Here is a 17,854-nt window from a genome sequence, read left to right on the forward strand (position 1 = left end):
CCCCAGGCCCCCCCCCCCCCCCGCTGACTCCCCGGGGCCCCGCCCCCGCCCATACTTCCCTGGGGCTGCCTGGGGACATCGCCGTGCTATAGGCGGTTCACACGGTTAGATGCTCAGGACCCTGGTGTCAGTCCACATCAGGGCACGTCCACTGCTGGGGAAGCCCCTTTCCCTTGGCAGCCCCACCCCCACCCCCATTCCTGGCAGCCACAGTCCACTTTCTGATTCCAGACCTGCCTGTTCTGGGCGCCTTAGGGAGACGGAATCCTGCAGCCCACGGTCCTGTGTGTGGCTCCTGGAACATGGCAGCGTGTTCTGGGGCCAGTGCTTTGCCTCTCCGTGTGCGTGCGTGTGTGTGTGTGTGTGTGCCCGTCCGTTCCCCGGGGCGGAACCACGCACCCCAAACCCGAGTCTTTCCAGGGCACCTGGGGGCTCAGTCGGTTTAGCGCCAGACTTTTCATCTCCGTTCAGGCATGAATTTGTGTTTGGGGAGATTGAGCCCCGCGTCAGGCTCCGTGCGAACGTGGCAGAATCTGCTTGGGATTCTGTTTCCCTCTGTCTGGCCCTCCCGGTAGTGTGCGTGCTCATGTGCTCGCTCGCGCTCTCTCTCTCTCTCTCAAAATAAAGAAAAATAGTTATCTTTTCTGTCCCGGTCCTGGAGGCCAGAGGGAAATCGGGTGGCCACGTCCCCCAGCCTCTGTCCTCACCCCGCACCCCCAAGTCTGCGTCTCCTGCTCGGACAGGACTCCTTGAGGTTGGGGCCCGTCTCACTCCAGCGAGTCTCACCTTAGCCGATACCAGTTCCCACGTAAGGGAGCGAGCACGGGGACTGAGCCGACCGGGTGTTCAACCTGGTGCCGTGTGGACGGGCCGCGTTCTGTACGTGCACCGAGCGGTGGACAGACATGTGGCCTGTCGTGCGTTGTGCTGCCATGTGCCTTCACGACATTCGAGTAGCTGTGGGCGCCGCGGGCCTGGTGTTCCCCGGGGCGGCCCCGGATGTGGGGGCCGCCGTGCTGAGCTCCGGCGGGGGCCTGGCCACTCTTTCTCCGCCTGGTTTGCCCAGTGGGCTCGGGGCTGTTGATGCTTGTATGGACACGTGTGCTTTGGGCGGCCGTTCTGGGGGCCAGGAGGTGCTGAGCTGCGCCGAGCCCTGCGCTCATGGGGCACGGTGGCTGCGGCCCTGGCTTTTCTGTCACGTGTCCCCCAGGACGGAAGGAGGCTCGCTCCACCTCCCCATGCTCTCTCCTGCAGATGGGGTGGGGCGACCTGGGGGTATACGGAGAACCTTCCAGAGAGACCCCAAATTTGGACCGGATGGCCGCAGAAGGGATGCTTTTTCCAAACTTTTACTCAGCCAACCCCCTGTGCTCACCGTGTAAGTTGGGGCTGGCCCGCGGGCCCGGGGAGGGGGGCGGGCACCCGGGGAGCCTGGCGTGCAGGTGCGGCCTTTCCCCCTGGGGCCCCGGCCCCGTGCTATCACTGCACAGAAGGGCTGGGAAGTCCAGGTGGCTGCTGTGGCCTCCCAGGACAGCCACCCACGTGTGCTGCAGAGACAGGCCCAGGAGGGGAAGGACGGTGGGCGGGCAGGTGCTCCCTCCGGAGGGGCCACGGGTGGGCTCGCCACGGTGCTGCTCCTCCCCCGCAGCGAGGGCGGCTCTGCTCACCGGACGCCTGCCCATCCGCAACGGCTTCTACACCACCAACGGGCGCGCCAGAAACGGTAGGGGGCCTGGGAGGGCCGGGTGGGTATCGTCACCGTGATCACATGTGACCCTGCATCTGCGGAGTGTCACCGGATACCTAGGCTCGGAGGGGCTGTCTAGTTTGTAGCGCATCATTTAAAACAGACTCTGATGCTTCCACACAGAACAGTGCGTTTTGGGGGCGCCTGGGAGGGTCGGTTAAGCGTCCATGTTGGTCCGGTCATGATTCACAGTTCGTGGGTTTGAGCCCCGCGTCGGGCTCTGTGCGGACAGCTCGGAGCCTGGAGCTGCTTCCGATTCTGTGTCTCCCTCTCTCTCTGCCCCTCCCCTGCTCACACTGTCGCTCTCTCCCTCAAAAATAAACATTAAAAATTTTTTTAACTACATTTTTTTAAGGTTACTTACTAATGGGAGGGGCACACATGCACACACATGCAAGCAGGGGAGGGGTAGAGAGAGTCCCAAGCAGGCTCCGCTCTGTTAGCGGAGAACCCAACGCAGGGGTCGAACCCACAAACCATGAGGTCGTGACCTGAGCCAAAACCAAGAGTTGGATGCTTAACCGACTTGAGCCCCCAGAGCTCCCAAAACCGTGCATTTGAAGAGGAAGGGGGGTTGGCACATGGGCTTCTCGGACTTGGTGGAGAGCCTGGTCTCTTCCCAGCTGCAGCCGTGACAAGGACGGCCAGGCCCGGACCCCTCCCTGCTCTCTCCCTGCTGCTGTCCTGTCCCCGGGCGACTGGGATGGTCTGCTGCGGGGCTGGGGTTGGTATTAGCGTTGGAGGTTAGGGTTAGGGTTAGGGTTGGGGGTTAGGGTTAGGGTTGGGGATTAGGGTTAGGGCTGGGGGTTAGGGTTGGGATATTAGGGGTTAGGGTTAGGGTCGGGTTAGGATTATGGTCGGGTTAGGGTGTTAGGGGTTAGGGTTAGGGTCGGGTTAGGATTATGGTCAGGTTAGGGTGTTAGGGGTTAGGGTTAGGGTCGGGTTAGGATTATGGTCGGGTTAGGGTGTTAGGGGTTAGGGTTAGGGTCGGGTTAGGATTATGGTCGGGTTAAGGTGTTAGGGGTTAGGGTTAGGGTCGGGTTAGGATTGTGGTCGGGTTAGGGTATTAGGGGTTAGGGTCGGGTTGGGCGCACGGGGCCGGGGACCACACCTCCATTGCCCTGCAGCCTACACGCCGCAGGCGATGGTGGGCGGCATCCCGGACCAGGAGCTCCTCCTGCCCGAGCTGCTGAAGGGCGCCGGCTACGCCAGCAAGATCGTGGGCAAGTGGTGAGTCCCACGCGCTTGGAGGCCGCTCCGTGTGCGGCTGTGGGCAGGACACCCCTGAAGGCAGGGCTGCGGGCGGGAGCGGGAGTCCGGTCCCCAGCTTGCCCGGGTGTCCCTGGGCCCTTCCGTGTTCGGAGTGGCTGTGCTGTGGGACCGCCCAGCCCAGCCTGGCCGTCAGTGGAGAGCCCGAGTCCTGCTTGCATGTTGCCCTCCGGCCGCACACCTGCTCCCCACTTGTTCCCTGTGCTGCCTGTCACCATGGCCCGTCTGGCTCCGCTGACACCTTGTCAGCAAGCACCGGGGTGTGTGTGGGGGCGACGCTTAGCGGGAGCCGGGAGGTGACGGACAGTCCCTTGTCGGGACCCCGTGACAGGAGCACAGGAGCGCGCGTCATGCGTAGTGTGCACAGCGGGGTCAGGCTAACGGCTCTCTCTGGCGCCTGGGGTCCCTGGTGCACAGCCCCGCAGGGCAGGCGTAAAGACTAGTTCTCACTTCCTTTCCCGGGTTTGGGGTCTTGGAAAGGAGCATACCGCTCTGCAGGGAGCCTTTCCTGGTGTTCGGCCCTCGTGGCCTCTGGCACTTGCTGGCACCGCTCTGTCCAGGACGTGGCTTGTCTGTGCCCCTTGAGGGTGGGTGCTGCATGCACAACGCGGTGGTCATGACAGTGGGCGCTGCCCTGCCAGGCCAGGCTCAGGGCAGGGAGCGGCGGGGCTGGGGCCCTCGTCACCCGCTCAGCCCCAGGTGACGCAGGGACACTGGCAGAGGGTGGGCGCCGGGCCTGCAGGACCGGGTCTGGGCGGTGCCGACCAAAGGGAAGGACTCTGGGCCCAGCCTGGCAGCTCTGCTCCGCGTCCAGCAGGTGTCCCAGCGGGGGGGCCGGTCTCCACGGGGTCCCGTCACAGGGCTGTCGAGGTGCCGGCCGCCGTAGCAGGGCTCCCCTGACCTTCCTCCCGCACCACTCATCCACGTTTCCTCCGCTAGACTGAGTTTAGGGGTGGGTGCGGCCAGGACTCAAGTGAGAGGCAGCCTGGTCCCTGGGGGCCCCGAGGTGCCTTCGCTGGAGGGTGTGCGTGCTGAACGGAGGCCTCACTGGCGCAGGACCTCGGGTGGTGTGGCTGTAAGCAGGGTCTGCGTGAGCTGGCGGCAGGGTGCGGCTGGGCCGTGGGATATTGAGGCTCCGCAGGGGCCAGGGTGCAGGCTGGGCCGTGGGATGAGGCACCGTAGTGGCCCGGGTGCGGCTGGGCCGTGGGATGTTGAGGCTCCGCAGGGGCCGGGGTGCAGGCTGGGCCGTGGGACGAGGGGGCGTCGCAGGGGCCGGGGTGCAGGATGAGGGGGCGCTGCAGCAGCTCACCCTGGGAGGATGGGGGGTGCCTGGCAGAGAGGCCTGAGGTCGGGGCCCCGAGATACTTACGGGCGTCCACTTAGACTCCCTTGCTGGCATCCCGGCTCTGGCTCTGTGCGCCCCCGCCCCCACCCCACCCCACCCCACCCCGCAGGTGACGAGCCGTGTAGCCAGTCCACGGTGCCCTGGGAGCCGTGTGAGCCACCGCAGTCCTCAGAGCAGGGGGTGGGCTCCCAGGGGCCGCAGAGGAAGGACCCTTTGCCGCTGGGACACGGCGCTCGGGTTCATGTGGCCGCCACAGCGTGTGTGTGCCCCCTCCCGAGGGGGGGTTGCCTTGCTTCCCAAGATCACGTGGCCAGAGTGGACCACACACGTCAAGCCGTGCTCCAGCGCTGTGGCTGCTCCTATTGGCAGGAGGGCCTGGCACCAGGTGCCCTGAGAGGGAGGGTTGTTGGGTGAGAGTGGGGGCAGGGCCGGATCGCCTTCCCCTGATGCCTACAGCTCAGAGCCTGGTCTGGGGAGCCGGTCGGCCGTTGTCACCCTGCGGGCACCCCCACCGCATTTGATGCCAGAGCGCTGGGTCCATGAGCAGCCCTGTGTGTGGTGAGGTCAGGCCCAGGCAGGCTGCCCTCGGGGACCCACCGGGCCGCCGTCTTTGTGGACGTGATCGTCCGTAGCTGGGAGAAGAGGCTCTCGGTGACTGTCTCCTGGGTGCGTGGTGATCCCCTCGCTGGGACACCGCCTTCCTTGCAAACTAGGGGGGCTGCCCCCGGACCTGTCCTGAAGGGGAGGGAGAGGCTGGGGGGAGCTGGAGTGTGGAGGCGGGACTGCGGGCGGGTTCTGGGCGGTTCGGGGAGGGCGTGAGGCAGCCCGCCCTGTATTGTCCCAGAGCCCTTCCGGGCATCCTGGATGAGCCTGAGCGCTTGCTGTCACCTGGTGGGTGAGGCGGTTGGGGGAGCCCTGGCACCTTCCTGGAAGAGGAGGTCCTGGTACGCCTGGGGCTTAGCACACGTTGGGCACGGGAACCACGCTCGTTTCCTGAGTTCGTGAAGGCGAGGGGTTGTCTGGGCTCTGGACTTCGGGGTGCCGCCGAGCGGGGGCGCCTGAAGCGTCCTGGGTTCCTGTCTCCAGGCATCTGGGCCACAGGCCTCGGTTCCACCCCCTGAGGCACGGCTTCGACGAGTGGTTCGGATCCCCCAACTGCCACTTCGGACCTTATGACGGCAGGGCCCAGCCCAACATCCCCGTGTACAGGGACTGGGAGATGGTCGGCAGGTAACCGCCGCCCTGGGGGCGGGACCTGGGTGAGGGGCGCTGCCCAGCCACACCTGCGGGGGCCGCCCCCGGGAAGGCCTGAGCAGGGCGGGTCTGAGGCTGGCTTCCCCTGCCTGGGGGCCGCCGTGTGCCTGCCCCAATTGGCCCGCGGCCGCGCACCAGGAGGCAAGGGGTTCGGCCTTCCTTGCGAGCCTGCAGAGGGAGCGATGCTCCAGGACCCCTGGGTCTGGCCTGTGGGGCCCAGTCTGTCTTGAGCTCCACGTGGCTTTGTTTTCTTTTCCTTTTGTATTTCGTCGTATTTTAGGTAGAAATTTTTGTTGCGTGTCGCGGGTCACGTCCTTGCGTTTTTACTGACGGCTTCGGGAGACGGCTCGCACGCGCAGAGCGGCGCAGAGCACGTGGCCAGCGGTCGGCACAGTCTCCCCGGGTGACCGCTGTGCCGCCTCTGCCGTCCTCTGCCCCCCTCTCCCGGACGGGGGCTGCTGTGGGCCTCGCCCTCCCTGGCCTCAGGAGCGCCCGCTGTGCGCAGCGCGCCCTTGTTTTGAGCGCGACCCAGGACTGCCTGCGGAGGCCTGGAGGAGGCGGCTCTCCCGGCCTCAAGGCTGGCTCCGGTCTGGCTCTGTGCGCTTTCAGATACTACGAGGAATTTCCGATTAATCTGAAGACTGGAGAAGCCAACCTCACCCAGGTGTACTTGCAGGTAACGGAGGCCCCGGCTGGGCAGACCCTGGAGGCGGGGAGGCCGGCCTCCCGGGCAGAGGCAGGAGGCCGGTGGCATGTTCTCCGCAGGAAGCCCTGGATTTCATCAAGAGGCAGCAGGCAGACAAGCGCCCCTTCTTCCTCTACTGGGCCGTCGATGCCACTCACGCTCCTGTTTATGCATCCAGACCTTTCTTGGGCACCAGCCAGCGAGGGCGGTGAGTCCTTTGTCATAGAGACATCGACCCCCCCCCGGAGGAGTCATCTGTGCTTGATTCCCTGCAGAGGTGGGGCGCTCAGTGCTGTTGCGTCTTTAGCCTTTGTTCTTAGAAACTGAAGCCCTCGGCTTCTCCGCCACCCCCCAGCCCAGGGCTCGTGGAGGGAGGGTCGCGGGGGTGCGGCTGGCTCCATCCTGGGGCGCCTCTGGGATCTGGAATTCTCCTCCTCCTGTTCCCTGACGCCAGGACGTCGCTGCTCGCTGATGCCCCCTGTCCCCGCAGGTATGGGGACGCGGTCCGGGAGATCGACGACAGTGTCGGGAAGATCCTGCAGCTGCTCCGGGACCTGAGGATCGCAGAGGCCACGTTCGTCTTCTTCACGTCGGACAACGGCGCCGCCCTCATCTCCGCCCCGCAGCAAGGCCGGTGTGCTCACGCCGTCCCCGCACGTCCTCACGCCCGCTCCGCACGGGCGAGGTGTGCCCGGGGCCCCGGCGCGTCTGAGACTCCGTCAGGGGCCCCTCCTGGGGGCCTTCGTCCAGGGGGAACCTCATGACGGGGAGTCGGTCTGGGCCTGGTCACACAGGAGACCGGCCGGGGCCACCCACCACGTCCCACGGGCCCCTCGTCCCCTGAAAGCCTGGGGCCCCTCCCGGCCTCGGCAGGCGGTGTGTAGGAGGGCGGGGATGGGCCCCCTGCCCGCAGCGCTGGCTCGGCGCAGTGAGGGGCCTCTCAGGGCCGGGGCCCGGGGCTGCTCAGCAAGCGCACAGGCTGGCCCGCCTCACAGAGTGCGGACGCTCCACCGTGGTGTCCTGTAGGGCCTCACCCCCAGCCCCCATGGTGCCACGTCTCTTTGTCCCACTTTCCTGTGACATGTGGGGCCACAGTAACTCCTGGAATCACCCAGGAGGCTCTGCAAGGAAGGCGCAGGGACGGGAAGCCCGACGGGGCCAGGCCGGGTGGGGAGGTGCCGGGGGACCCTGCAGCTGGTGTGCATGGGGCGGGCGGGCCCAGCCCAGGAAGGAATCGTGTTTTGGGCACAGGGGTTACTAGTCCCTTTTACTTTCCCCCATTTTTCAGGGGGGACCAGGGCTGAGGGAGCCCCAGGCGGCTCGTGCTGGCAGCAGCAGGTCACCGTTTGTCCTGCCTGGGGACCTTCCCTGGTGCCCTGGGCTGTCTGTCCTGACGCTTCCCATAGGCGCATTCAGGGCCACCTGCTTAGGGGGCTGCTCAGACGCTGCACCCCGTGGGACGCAGGGGTGATGCATCTTAACTAGACCCCAGCCCCACACACAGGGGTGCTAAGAAGCCCCGCATGTGACCGGTACCTGTAAATCCCCACCACCTGCTCTCCGGGAACTGGTTTGCTGGCTCTTGCTCACAACAATGGTCACATTCTGTCTCTGAGCAGTCATTCAACACTGGAGACTCGATGTTCCGTGTTGAGGCGTTCTGACCTTGAGCTTGAGGTCTGAACTCTGGCTGGTCCTGTGTGGAGGTGCCTAGCTGTTTCAGCAGCATCGCCCTGAGGGGCCGGGAGCATGGGGGTGGGCCACCTGAAGGCGAGGGCCGAGTAGGCTGTGTGCCGCCCTGGCGACTCGGGGAGGCGTCTGATGGGCGACAACCCTGTCTCCCTAGGTGGCAGCAACGGCCCTTTCCTGTGCGGCAAGCAGACCACGTTTGAAGGCGGCATGAGGGAGCCTGCAATCGCGTGGTGGCCCGGGCGGGTCCCCGCCGGCCAGGTGAGTCCGCCCGGCCGCTCCCCAGGCCTGCGGCCGCCGTCCACAACACCTCCAAACCCGGCGTGGCTGCCGGAGGGTGGCGGGGCCAGCCCCGCGTCAGGGGCAGTGGCGGCGGCTGCTGCAGCGGACGTGGCGGGCCCGAGTTACATTGAGCTAAGCAGGCTTCTTCCTGCAGGGCTTGTCAGAGCCTTAGCGTGCTAACGGGTGTCATGAACACCTGGAAGGCATAGAGCAAGCCGAGTTCCAAAAACATCTTGTTTGGCCTCCAAAGCTTTTTCCCAAAGAGCATTTCCCGGACCATGGGTGCCACGGGCACGCGCAGAGAGCAGTGCGCAGGTGCCGACCGCAGCCTGGGGGCTGGCGCACTCAGGCCGGGGCGCGCCCTGCTGTCCCTGCTGGGCGGCCTCTGCTCAGAGCACCTCGCCCTGTTCCTCCTTCGGCCGAGAGCCCACTCGCACGGGCTTCCGTCCCTCAGGTGCCCGGTGCCCGTGGCCGTCAAGGCTGCTGAGGGAGAACACGCACATCCCCATGTCTTACCCGGTCCCTCCCCCTTTGATGCCCGCACAGCGGCAGCTCGAGGGCTCTGACAGCACCTGCCACGCTTTGTGGCCCACACAACACCCGCGTCCTCTCGTGTGGGGGTCCGGACACCAGCACCCCCCCGGTGGGCCGGCGTCAGTGCCACGGGGCTGTGTCCGTCTGGAGGCTCCTGGAGGGGATCCGTTGCCTCCTCTTTCTGGCTTCTAGAGGCATCTGTGGCGCCTCCCCCATCGTCCAAGCCAGCAACGGCCAGGCGAGGGTCACCTCGTCACTCTGACTCTGGCCCTCCCGCCACTGTCCACTGTTAGGACCCTGTGGTGACCCCGGCCTTCCCTGGGGACCCAGGTCAGCTCCTGTGCCGTGGTCAGCTGCCTGGAGCCCCGAGGCCCCTTTGCCACAGAAACGTGCGCTCAGGGTCTGGGGACTGCGGGGGGGACGCCGGGGGGATGGGTGTTCTGCCTCTTCTCCTCACCACCACTGTCCCCATCGTCACCGTCACCGCCGTCACCGCCGCTATCACCAGTACCACTCCCATGCACACTCGTTAGCAAACTGTGGCCCAGAAGAGGAAGCCCCTTGTCAGGACCTCCCAGCTGGGCGCAGACCCCACCCTCCCCCGGGGCTCCACGGGGACCCTCTCCCCCCGGAAGGCTCCAGCCGCTGGGGTCACCCTCCATCCCTCATCCGCCTGGCCTCCCTCCCGCGGCCCGGAGGAGGGAGTGTACCGGGCGCTGTGCTGCTGAAACCACAGCAGACGGGTGGTGAGGCCTGCCCGTCCTGAGGGCCTTGAGGGCTTCGTGGAAACACCTGTCCTTTGTCCCCTGGTGGCAGATGCTCTGCTCCTTCACGTCTGGTCACCTGACTTACGGGTCATCGCCCTTTTCTTCCGTGAAGCCTTGGAAGTGGCGGGAGCAGCGTCCGTGGTGGCCTGCCGCGTGCCCACAGCAGGCCCTCTGTGCCCGCCAGAGTCTGTTTTCCAAAAGAACCTGTGTGCTCCCAGCGGTCCTGTCAGGACGTCAGGCCCCAGTCCTTCCCACCACGCCGCCCCATGGCTCTCCTGCCTGTTGTCCCCAGACGGTTTGAATATCTGCGTTTCTTTTGTGTGTCCTGAAAGAAGTGGCAAAGGAGAGGAGCCACGGAGCGGGCCGCCCCTCGGCCTTCCGCAGGCCTGCCCGAGTTTGCACCAGAGGCCGACCCTCCTGCCACCCCCGCCCCGGGCGGCAGACCCCGCAGCCGTGGCCCACGTGCTCCGTTGCCACACAGAGTTGCTCGTGTGAGGGAGCGTCCCGTGATAGCCGAGCTGAGGTGACAGTTCCCTGGGGCCTGCCAAGCAGGGGCCGACGGTCCCAGCCAGCAGCACGTGCATGGAGCTGCCGGCACGCCCTCTGCGTCTCCACTGGACCTGGCCGTCACCCCCCGAGCTGGGGCCACTCCTGCCCAGTGGGACGGGAAGAACGGGGCGGGGGGGCCAAGAAGAAGCAGGGCCGCATCCATGGGGGCCAGCGGGCATCCCGTTTCTGAGGACACGCCACACCTTAGGCCTGTCCTGCTTCCAGTGCGGAGTAAGGCCGTTCAGTCGGGACCAAGGGGGTCTCCGCTAGGATAGCTGCCTGTCCCGGCCACCGGCCCTCCTCCCTGCTGCTCTAGGCCTCGGGGTCTTGCTTTCACCTGTGCGCAGACCTGATCCAGGGAGTTGGTGGTGGTTCAGTGTTAACGTAACGGTGACGGTCTCAGAGCAGGCAGATCTCACCCGCTGGGCCCCGCTGGCCTCTCCCCAAAGCGTCTTCTCGCTCCTATCTGGTTCCCGATCGCAGCCGCCGCGGCCGTAAGGGCCGGGGGACGGGCTGGGACAGGGCCTCGGCCCGCGCCGGCATCCCATGGGCCAGTTTGAGCCCCCGTTCAGCCCTGACCCCCCCAAAGCCGCTCTCCTGAGAGGGCTCGTCCCTCCTCTGCAGGGTCCTGTGGCGCGAGCCAGCGAGGTGGCCTCATGGAGCTCGCCTGACCCTCTAGGCACTGCCCGGGTGGGGCTGGGGCCTGTGGAAGGCACAGCAGGGGGGTGACCCTGTGCCCCTTGCTGACCCCTGGCCGCCATTGGGGCGGGGCATCCTGAGTGTGCCCACCGCATCCCTTTCAGGTGAGCCACCAGCAGGGCACCCTCATGGACCTCTTCACCACCAGCCTGTCCCTCGCGGGCCTGGCGCCGCCCAGCGACAGGGTCATCGACGGCCTGGACCTCCTCCCTGCCATGCTGCGGGGCCGGCTGACGGACAGGTGGGCTCCAGCCGGGCGCCAGCCCCCGGCCCCAGGTGACCGAGCCAGACCTGGCTCACGTGCAGGGCTCCGTGCCTGGCTGGCTCTCGGCAGAGGGAGTGCCGGGTGCCCCGGGAATTCTGGCCTGGGGCACCTCAGGCCGGCCCTGGGGGTGGAGGGGCTGAGTGCTGCCAGTGACATCTGGCCCTTGGGCCTCAGGCCCTGGGAGGGAGGAGAGACTGTTCTGCCCACGTCTCTGGGCACCCAGACCCCTGGGGCCCGTCCCGTCCCATGCTCCACCCCTGCCGCTCCCTCTGTCCAGGCTCAGTGTCTCCGCAGCATGACCCCGGCCCAGGGGCTCGTGTCTGCTGGGGAGCGGGCACCAGACGTCTTGGTCCCAGCAGGCTGTCTGCCCGGGGGTGAGGGCTGGAGCCTCACCCCACAGCCTCGTGGACCTGTTCACCCTTGTGCCTGGTGTGAGCTCAGCACGGTCACTTGCGTAAAATTTCAGTAAAACTGCACCCCCACAAGTTTCTCGTGTCACCTGATGCCCTCCCCCATCCCTCCAACAGGCCAATATTCTATTACCGTGGCAACACGCTGATGGCGGTCACCCTCGGCCAGCACAAGGCCCACTTCTGGACCTGGACCAACTCCTGGGAGGAGTTCAGACAGGTAAGGGGTCTTGGGGCAGCCGTGGGCCCTGCTCCCTGCACCGGCCCACCCTGAGGAGGACACCTCGGGACCGAGCAGGCCGGCTGGCAGCCAGCCCCAGGGGCCCCTGCTGAAGGCTGGCGGCCACACGAGTCACACTCTCGACCTTGCTGGTGGACCCACCATCAGGAGGGGCTGGCAGTGACGCGGCCTAACAGCTCCTCAGGGCCCTGGGCCGTGCTGCCCTCCCTGGGAGCCTGGGGACAGGAGTCCTGAGTGGGCTAAGCCCCAGGTCAGGGTCTCAGGGCCCCAGGTGAACCGGCTTACCCTCCCCCGGTGCCCCGTCTTGTCCCAGTCTCCCCACCCGCCTGGCCAGGTGCTCAGTGGTCCTGCTGAATGTGGCATCTGCGTCTTGGCATCTGCCCGAGCGGCATGGGCGGCTGCCTGCTGCCGCTCCTGGGCCTCGGCCTCACCCTTGCAGGCATAAGGGGGACCCCCCCACCCCTCTGAGCACCTGGGTCTCAGGCACAAGACAAGCTTTCCTTTTGGAAGGAAAAGCAGCGTATGTTAGCGACACGCCCGAGAGCAAGGGTACAGCTGGTGAGGCAGAGGGCATAGCCATGGGGCCACCAGGCCCTTCCTCTGCTGGGCGATGGAGCACTTTGCCCCAGGGACGTGACAGGATAGGATCCAGGCTAAAATATGTTGCATATTTTTTAACTGATAACGCCTTTTTCCTAAGATTTTATTTTTTGGGGCACCTGGATGGCTCAGTGGGTTAAGTGTCTGACTTCGGCTCAGGTTATGATCTCACGGTTCATGGGTTCGAGCCCCACATCGGGCTCTGTGCTGACAGCTCAGAGCCTGAAGCTGCTTCAGAGTGTGTGTGTCTTCCTCTCTCTCTGCTCCTTCCTCTCTCATGCTCTCTCAAAAATAAACATTAAAAAAGTATTTTTTTAAGGCTTTATGTTTTAACTAATCTCTATGCCCAACAAGGGGCTCAGAGTCACGATGCCAGTTTCCAGAGTTTCATGTTCTACCAGCTGAGCCAGGCGGGAGCTCCTGGAGATTCACCTTCCCCAGGAAAGGGCACCAGAGGGTTCCGAGAACCGGCCTGTTTGCTCAGTGGCTCTGAGGCCCGGGGACGGCCAACCCCCGCGTGCCCGTCCCTTGCGCACGCCCTCCTGGAGCGTCCTGAGATGCAGGGACAGGGGACACGGGGGACACTGACCGGCCTGCCTGCCGGAGCTCCCGGCCACTGCTCTCGGGGCTCCCGGGGTGCACACGGCACTCACCATGCTCCCCGCCTCTCGTTGCAGGGCGTCGACTTCTGCCCTGGGCAGAACGTGTCGGGGGTCACCACGCACACGCAGGAGGAGCACACGCGGCTGCCCCTGATCTTCCACCTGGGACGAGACCCCGGGGAGAGGTTCCCCCTCAGGTGAGCCGGCGGGCGCCCCCGGCCTCCGGGCTGCTGGGGCGACGGCTGGGCTTCCGGGGCTCTTGGTCCGAGAGGCATAAAAACACAAAACAGGTGGGGGGAGGGGGCTCTTGCCCGTGCTCCCACCCCCCACCGGTCTGTGTGGCCCGGTCACGTGACCTGCGCCCCAAGCTGCCTCTGGGATGGCGGCAGTGGGGGATTGAGGGCCCGGCGTGGGGTGGGCGACAACCCGAGGGGCAGGCAGCACCAGGCTCCAGGATGAGACGCTCCTCGGGACCTGGGTCCCGCTCAGAGGCCGGGGACCATGGGAAGGAAACATGTGCTGTGGGCGGAGGCGCGTGTCCCATGTCTGCCTCCAGCAGAACCTCCCGTGGGGTCTTATTGGCAGCGGGGATTTTGTGGAAGTGACTGCGGTGAGGGTCGAGGTGAGGTCATGCTGGATTGGGGTGGCCCTAAATCCAGCGAGAGTGTCCCTGGTAGATGGAGCAGAGGTGCAGGGACACGATCACAGCCCCGGCACACCTGGAGCCCCTGGGAGCTGGACCAGGCAGGAAGGACCCTCCCCTCCCTTGGAGCCCCCAAGGGGGCCAGTCCCCGCCTGGATCTCGGCCTCCAGCCTCCAGAACTCGGAGGGACGCGATCTCTTGTCAAAGCCCCATCCGCGGCTGCCTGTTGCTGTGGCTCCGGGACACTCGCTGGTGGCAGCTGGAGCCCCTCACGGTTGTCACCAGCCACGGAGCCCAGGGCCATGTGCGAGGGGTTTGAGCTGCGAGGAAGCAGTCTGAGCTCTCCTCCTGAGCCCAGAAGTAACTTCAGAGCCAAGACTCAGCGGGAGCATGGGAGCAGCTGGGGGCCGGCATCTGCAGGGCCGCCTTCTGCGTCTCTGTCCACTAGGCCTGCAGCGGCCTTGACTAGCCCTGGGTCACCCGGACTTACACGTGTCCGTCTGTACCATCCCCTCGGGCCGTTGTGCCCGTGCTCCAGACGGAGACCCAGACCCAGAGTGCAGTTCTGGGAAGAAGACCCTGGAGCCCCACGTAGCCCAGAGGGGTTTGCAGGCACGCTGAGGGGTCTCCCGGGCTTCCCATGGGCGCTGGCACCACGGTCAGGCCGCCTGCTGAACGTGGCCTCGGCCGACCCTTCTCCATTGTTTTTGGCCCACATCGTGGAGACGCACACAACCGGTGGCCTGCTCTGAAAGGCTTGCGGGTCCTGTGCACAGGGAGCACAGGCCGGGGTGGGGGGCCCGAGGAGCAGGGCCGACCTGGGAGGGGCGGTGTCAGAGACAGCGGTGAGCAGGGTGGCCCAGCTGTCCCTGCTACGCAGATGCAGATCTGGGCCAAAGGGACGGGGGGGGGGAGCGGTGCCAGGAGCCCGCGGAGACAGGGTGTCTGCTCGGAGGTACCGTGGCCCTGGCAGGGCCCTCTGTGGCGCTGGCTAAGGCTCAGGCCCGAGCAGCGGGGCAGGAGTGGGGGCTGCTGTGGTCACGTGGCTGTGCCCGCAGCCTCGCTCCTCTGTACGGAGGGCTCCCTGAGGAGGGGTGGAGGTGGTGGCTGCCGGCTAGCGGCTCCAGCAGGGAGGGCTCCTTCCGCCCCCAGGCCCCTCCCCAGCTTGCTGGGGTGGGCTGCACGGGCCTCCCTGCCCCTGTGACCTGGCACTCTCGCCTCCAGCTTTGCCAGCACGGAGTACCTGGCCGCCCTCGGCGCCATTGCCCCGGCCGTCCAGCAGCACCAGAAGACCCTGGTCCCCGGGCAGCCCCAGCTCAATGTGTGCGACCAGGCAGTCATGGTAAGTGGCCGGCGGGCCGCCCGCACCTGGGGTGTCCCGAGGGCCACGTGGGCATCACCATCTTCTCCACGCGGCACTGGGTTGCAGCGAGTTCCAGAGGCTACGGGACCCACAGGTGGGACCCGGCTGTCCCTGCCACTCGGCCCGAGAGAGAAGCCAGATCCGTGAGGGGCCTGGAGGTCCCATCAGGGACAGATCTCCTTGGCCGCTGTGGGACCCGCCTACGTGTCCTGTCCCTGTGACCGAGCATGTCTGGGTTCCCTGGGCGAGTCGAGTGTCCCGGTGTGGGCAGCGCCCCAGAACCCACAGGGCCCCTTCCAGTTGGCTTAGCCTGGCTTCCCAGCCTGCCGGGCCCTCCCCCCAGCACCTCTCCTTGAGAGCCACCATGTGATGATGAGGAAGCCGTAGTGCGGGGCCCAGAGCGCAGGGTGGCGCTCACGGGGACAGGGTGCGCCGGCAGGACGGGGGCGGCCGTTAGCATTTTCCTGGCGTGAGAAGGACCATGGCGCGGGGACAGGCCAAGTCAGCAACCAGGGCCAGTGCGGGGGTGGCTGGGGCTCTGCGTCCTGCGGCTCCCACGGAAAGACGCTGGGGGCAGCAGCCAGCCAGGTCACCTCCTTCCTTCTGGGGCGCCAGGGGCCGTCCGGCTTCTGAACTCCCAGCAGTGGGGCAGGAAGGTCCCGTCTCAGGATCCCCAAGGTGCCTTGGTCCCAGGAGCCTGAGAGTCCCCCCTCCCGCCACCGCCCGCTCCAGACCTCACCTTCACTCTGCAAACTAGCTGTCCCTGCCCGGGACGTGCCTCCACTGGGGAATGCCATGCAGGCGCAGGCTGGGTCTCTATGTGGCAGTGTCCTTGCCTGGCTGGGGCACTGCCATGGCTGGCTGCCCCCTGTGCCCGGGGTGAGAGGGACCCGCTCAGCCCCACACGCCCCACGAGTGAACTGAAGACAGATGAGCAGGGTGCACTGGGCCCCAGACTCCCACGTGAGCACTGCACAGATTTACGTGCATGTGCCAAGCCCTCGGCACCCTGGATGGAGGGGAGGTCCCAGCCCTGCCCCTAGCTCAGCCCTGCCTCCGCTCTGCCAGGCCAGTGGGGACGAGGATTAGGTGTGGTGTCCTTTGACAGGGTCAGCCCTGTGCAACCTGTCACAGCCCTTGAGCAGAGCCTGCCATCCTGATATACGAGGAGCCTTTAAAAATCGGGTGCTGGCTCCCCCCGGCGCCCCACACTGGCACGCTGCACCCGGGTTCTCTATCTGCACACCTGTCACTCTGCTCTGCCTCACAGGTTGAGAGCAGCTTCCTTACCCACAGCTTGCCCTGTCCCAGTGGCTGGCCCCCACCCTGCGTGGGCAACCCAGGGCCACGTGATGCCATTCCCTGGAGTCCTCCCTGCCATTGAATCTGATCAGTAACACACAGCTTCTTGGCCTCCCGCCCCCCCCTTAGAAGAGTGCCCCGCGTGTGATTGAGTCCCCCACCCCCAAGGCTCAGGAGCATCCCATGGGCAGTGGGAGGACCCAGAAGAACACGGAAGCCTCCCTCGAGCGGGAGCCTCTCGCTGGAAAAATAGGGCCCTAAAGAGAAAGTCTGGACGTGAATATGTGCGCGGAGTTGCCCCAGTGGGTCGTCTGCTGTGCTGGGACAGGACAGCCCTCCCTCCAGTGACAAAGCGCTTCCTGTGGACTCTGGAAGCTGTAAGGAGCCTCTGTCCGCCCCTCCTGAATGTGAGGCTACAGCAGGGACAGGTGGCAGCCTGGCCCGCAGCCACCCACACCCTGGGCCCCGAGGCCAAGAGGACATGAGGCGGGGCAGAGTCTGGACACTAATGAGCCCAGAGGTGTTTAGATTAACTTCATGTTCTCTCTTAATTCTCATTGCCAGAACTGGGCGCCCCCAGGCTGCAAAAAGTTAGGGAAGTGCCTGACGCCCCCGGAGTCCACCCCCGAGAAGTGCTCCTGGCCCCACTAGCACCTGCTTGTGCTCCCGCCAGGCCTGGGCTCCCCCGCTGGCCGTGCAAGTGCCTGCGGGGAGGAAGGCTCTAGCTGCAGGGCTCTGGAGCTGGAAGAGCCCCAGCTGCGCTCTGCCCCGCCCGCCTGTGCCAGACAGACGTCACCTGCAGGGATAGTGGAGCCTGCTGGGCGGCACTGCCTGCGCCCTGGAGCCTCCCAGCCCTCCTCCTGGACCCCGGGACCTGCCACAGTGGCCCACAGCCTCACAGCAGCCCCAAGGCAGAATGCTGCCCCTCAGTCTCCTCTCAGGTCTGCCAGCTCCCCTTCCGACCGCCTACTGGCCAGTCCCAAGGCCCTGCCTCCATCCCAGGATCCAGAAGGTGTTGGCTGTCCCCTCCCACGTGTGAGTCCCACTGTCAAAGTTGGCCGTGCCAATCCTGTTTGAGCCCCTTGGCATCACCCCACTACCGCGGAGTTGTGAATGTGGAAGAGAGCCTGACAACAGCCAAGGAAGACCGCCCTGGGCCCAGCGTGGGCAGAGGGATGCCAGCACCTTCGTTTTAACGCTTGCCTTAGGCATGCTGACCCTACTGCCCGCGTGGTGAGCGGTGCCGCCACCGGCTGTGGAGACAGCCAGCGGGTGTGGACGCCAACCTTCCCCGCCAGGGTGGGGTTTTTACATCCCTGTGGTTGTGATGCCAACGCTGTGCCATTGTAAGACTTGGGAAATGATGGAGAAAAGTTCTAGAATAAAGTAACAGGCATTTTTGCTTTTTAAAATTTTTACGTTAAGATGACCTTTTGCGGAAGTGAGCGGGGTGGGGCGATCCCTCGGTCCCGCCCCGTCGCTGATTCGAGGGCTGGGCTCTCGGGCGGCCCCGGGCACTCCCGCCTCCCGTCCCCTCCAGGGCCCGGCGCCCCGGCCGTCGTCCCCGTCAGCGGCGCGCTTCTGCAGGGGCCGCCCGGGCCAGACCCC

General features: G+C 65.9%; 2 protein-coding genes across 3 annotated transcripts in view; both read left to right on the forward strand.

Annotated features, from left to right (window-relative positions):
- The first annotated feature begins 1,198 nt into the window (after window positions 1-1,198).
- Window positions 1,199-17,661, forward strand: GALNS (galactosamine (N-acetyl)-6-sulfatase). 2 transcript variants are annotated; one of them, XM_029925054.1, is made up of 13 exons: window positions 1,199-1,378; window positions 1,649-1,723; window positions 2,875-2,977; window positions 5,448-5,591; window positions 6,225-6,291; window positions 6,381-6,508; window positions 6,791-6,930; window positions 8,147-8,250; window positions 10,925-11,061; window positions 11,613-11,715; window positions 13,014-13,135; window positions 14,806-14,923; window positions 16,376-16,794. In XM_029925054.1, the coding sequence occupies exons 1-13, from the start codon at window positions 1,255-1,257 to the stop codon at window positions 16,505-16,507; spliced, it is 1,497 nt and encodes a 498-aa protein (XP_029780914.1). In that variant the 5' UTR covers window positions 1,199-1,254; the 3' UTR covers window positions 16,508-16,794. The 2 variants fall into 2 exon arrangements, with proteins under 2 accessions (XP_029780914.1, XP_029780915.1); XM_029925055.1 differs by lacking the exon at window positions 16,376-16,794 and adding an exon at window positions 16,811-17,661 and having other exon boundaries at window positions 1,203-1,378.
- A 10-nt stretch (window positions 17,662-17,671) lies between these two features.
- Window positions 17,672-17,854, forward strand: part of APRT (adenine phosphoribosyltransferase) — a 2,585-nt gene continuing 2,402 nt past the window's right edge. Inside the window, exons 1-2 of the mRNA XM_029926087.1 lie at window positions 17,672-17,687; window positions 17,787-17,812. Of these exons, the coding sequence (XP_029781947.1) occupies window positions 17,672-17,687; window positions 17,787-17,812 (42 nt within the window). The remainder of the gene's footprint in view (window positions 17,688-17,786; window positions 17,813-17,854) is intronic.

The sequence above is a fragment of the Suricata suricatta genome, chromosome 16 (genome assembly GCF_006229205.1).
Source record: "Suricata suricatta isolate VVHF042 chromosome 16, meerkat_22Aug2017_6uvM2_HiC, whole genome shotgun sequence".
Classification (NCBI taxonomy): Eukaryota; Metazoa; Chordata; class Mammalia; order Carnivora; family Herpestidae; genus Suricata; species Suricata suricatta.

Bases quoted from the DNA above. Each gene is read 5' to 3' on its own strand.
- GALNS (XM_029925054.1), top strand. From the start codon at position 1,255: ATGGGGTGGGGCGACCTGGGGGTATACGGAGAACCTTCCAGAGAGACC. The intron at 6,292-6,380 runs GTAACGGAGGCC...TGTTCTCCGCAG, and splicing joins TCACCCAGGTGTACTTGCAG to GAAGCCCTGGATTTCATCAA. The intron at 8,251-10,924 runs GTGAGTCCGCCC...CATCCCTTTCAG, and splicing joins GGCGGGTCCCCGCCGGCCAG to GTGAGCCACCAGCAGGGCAC.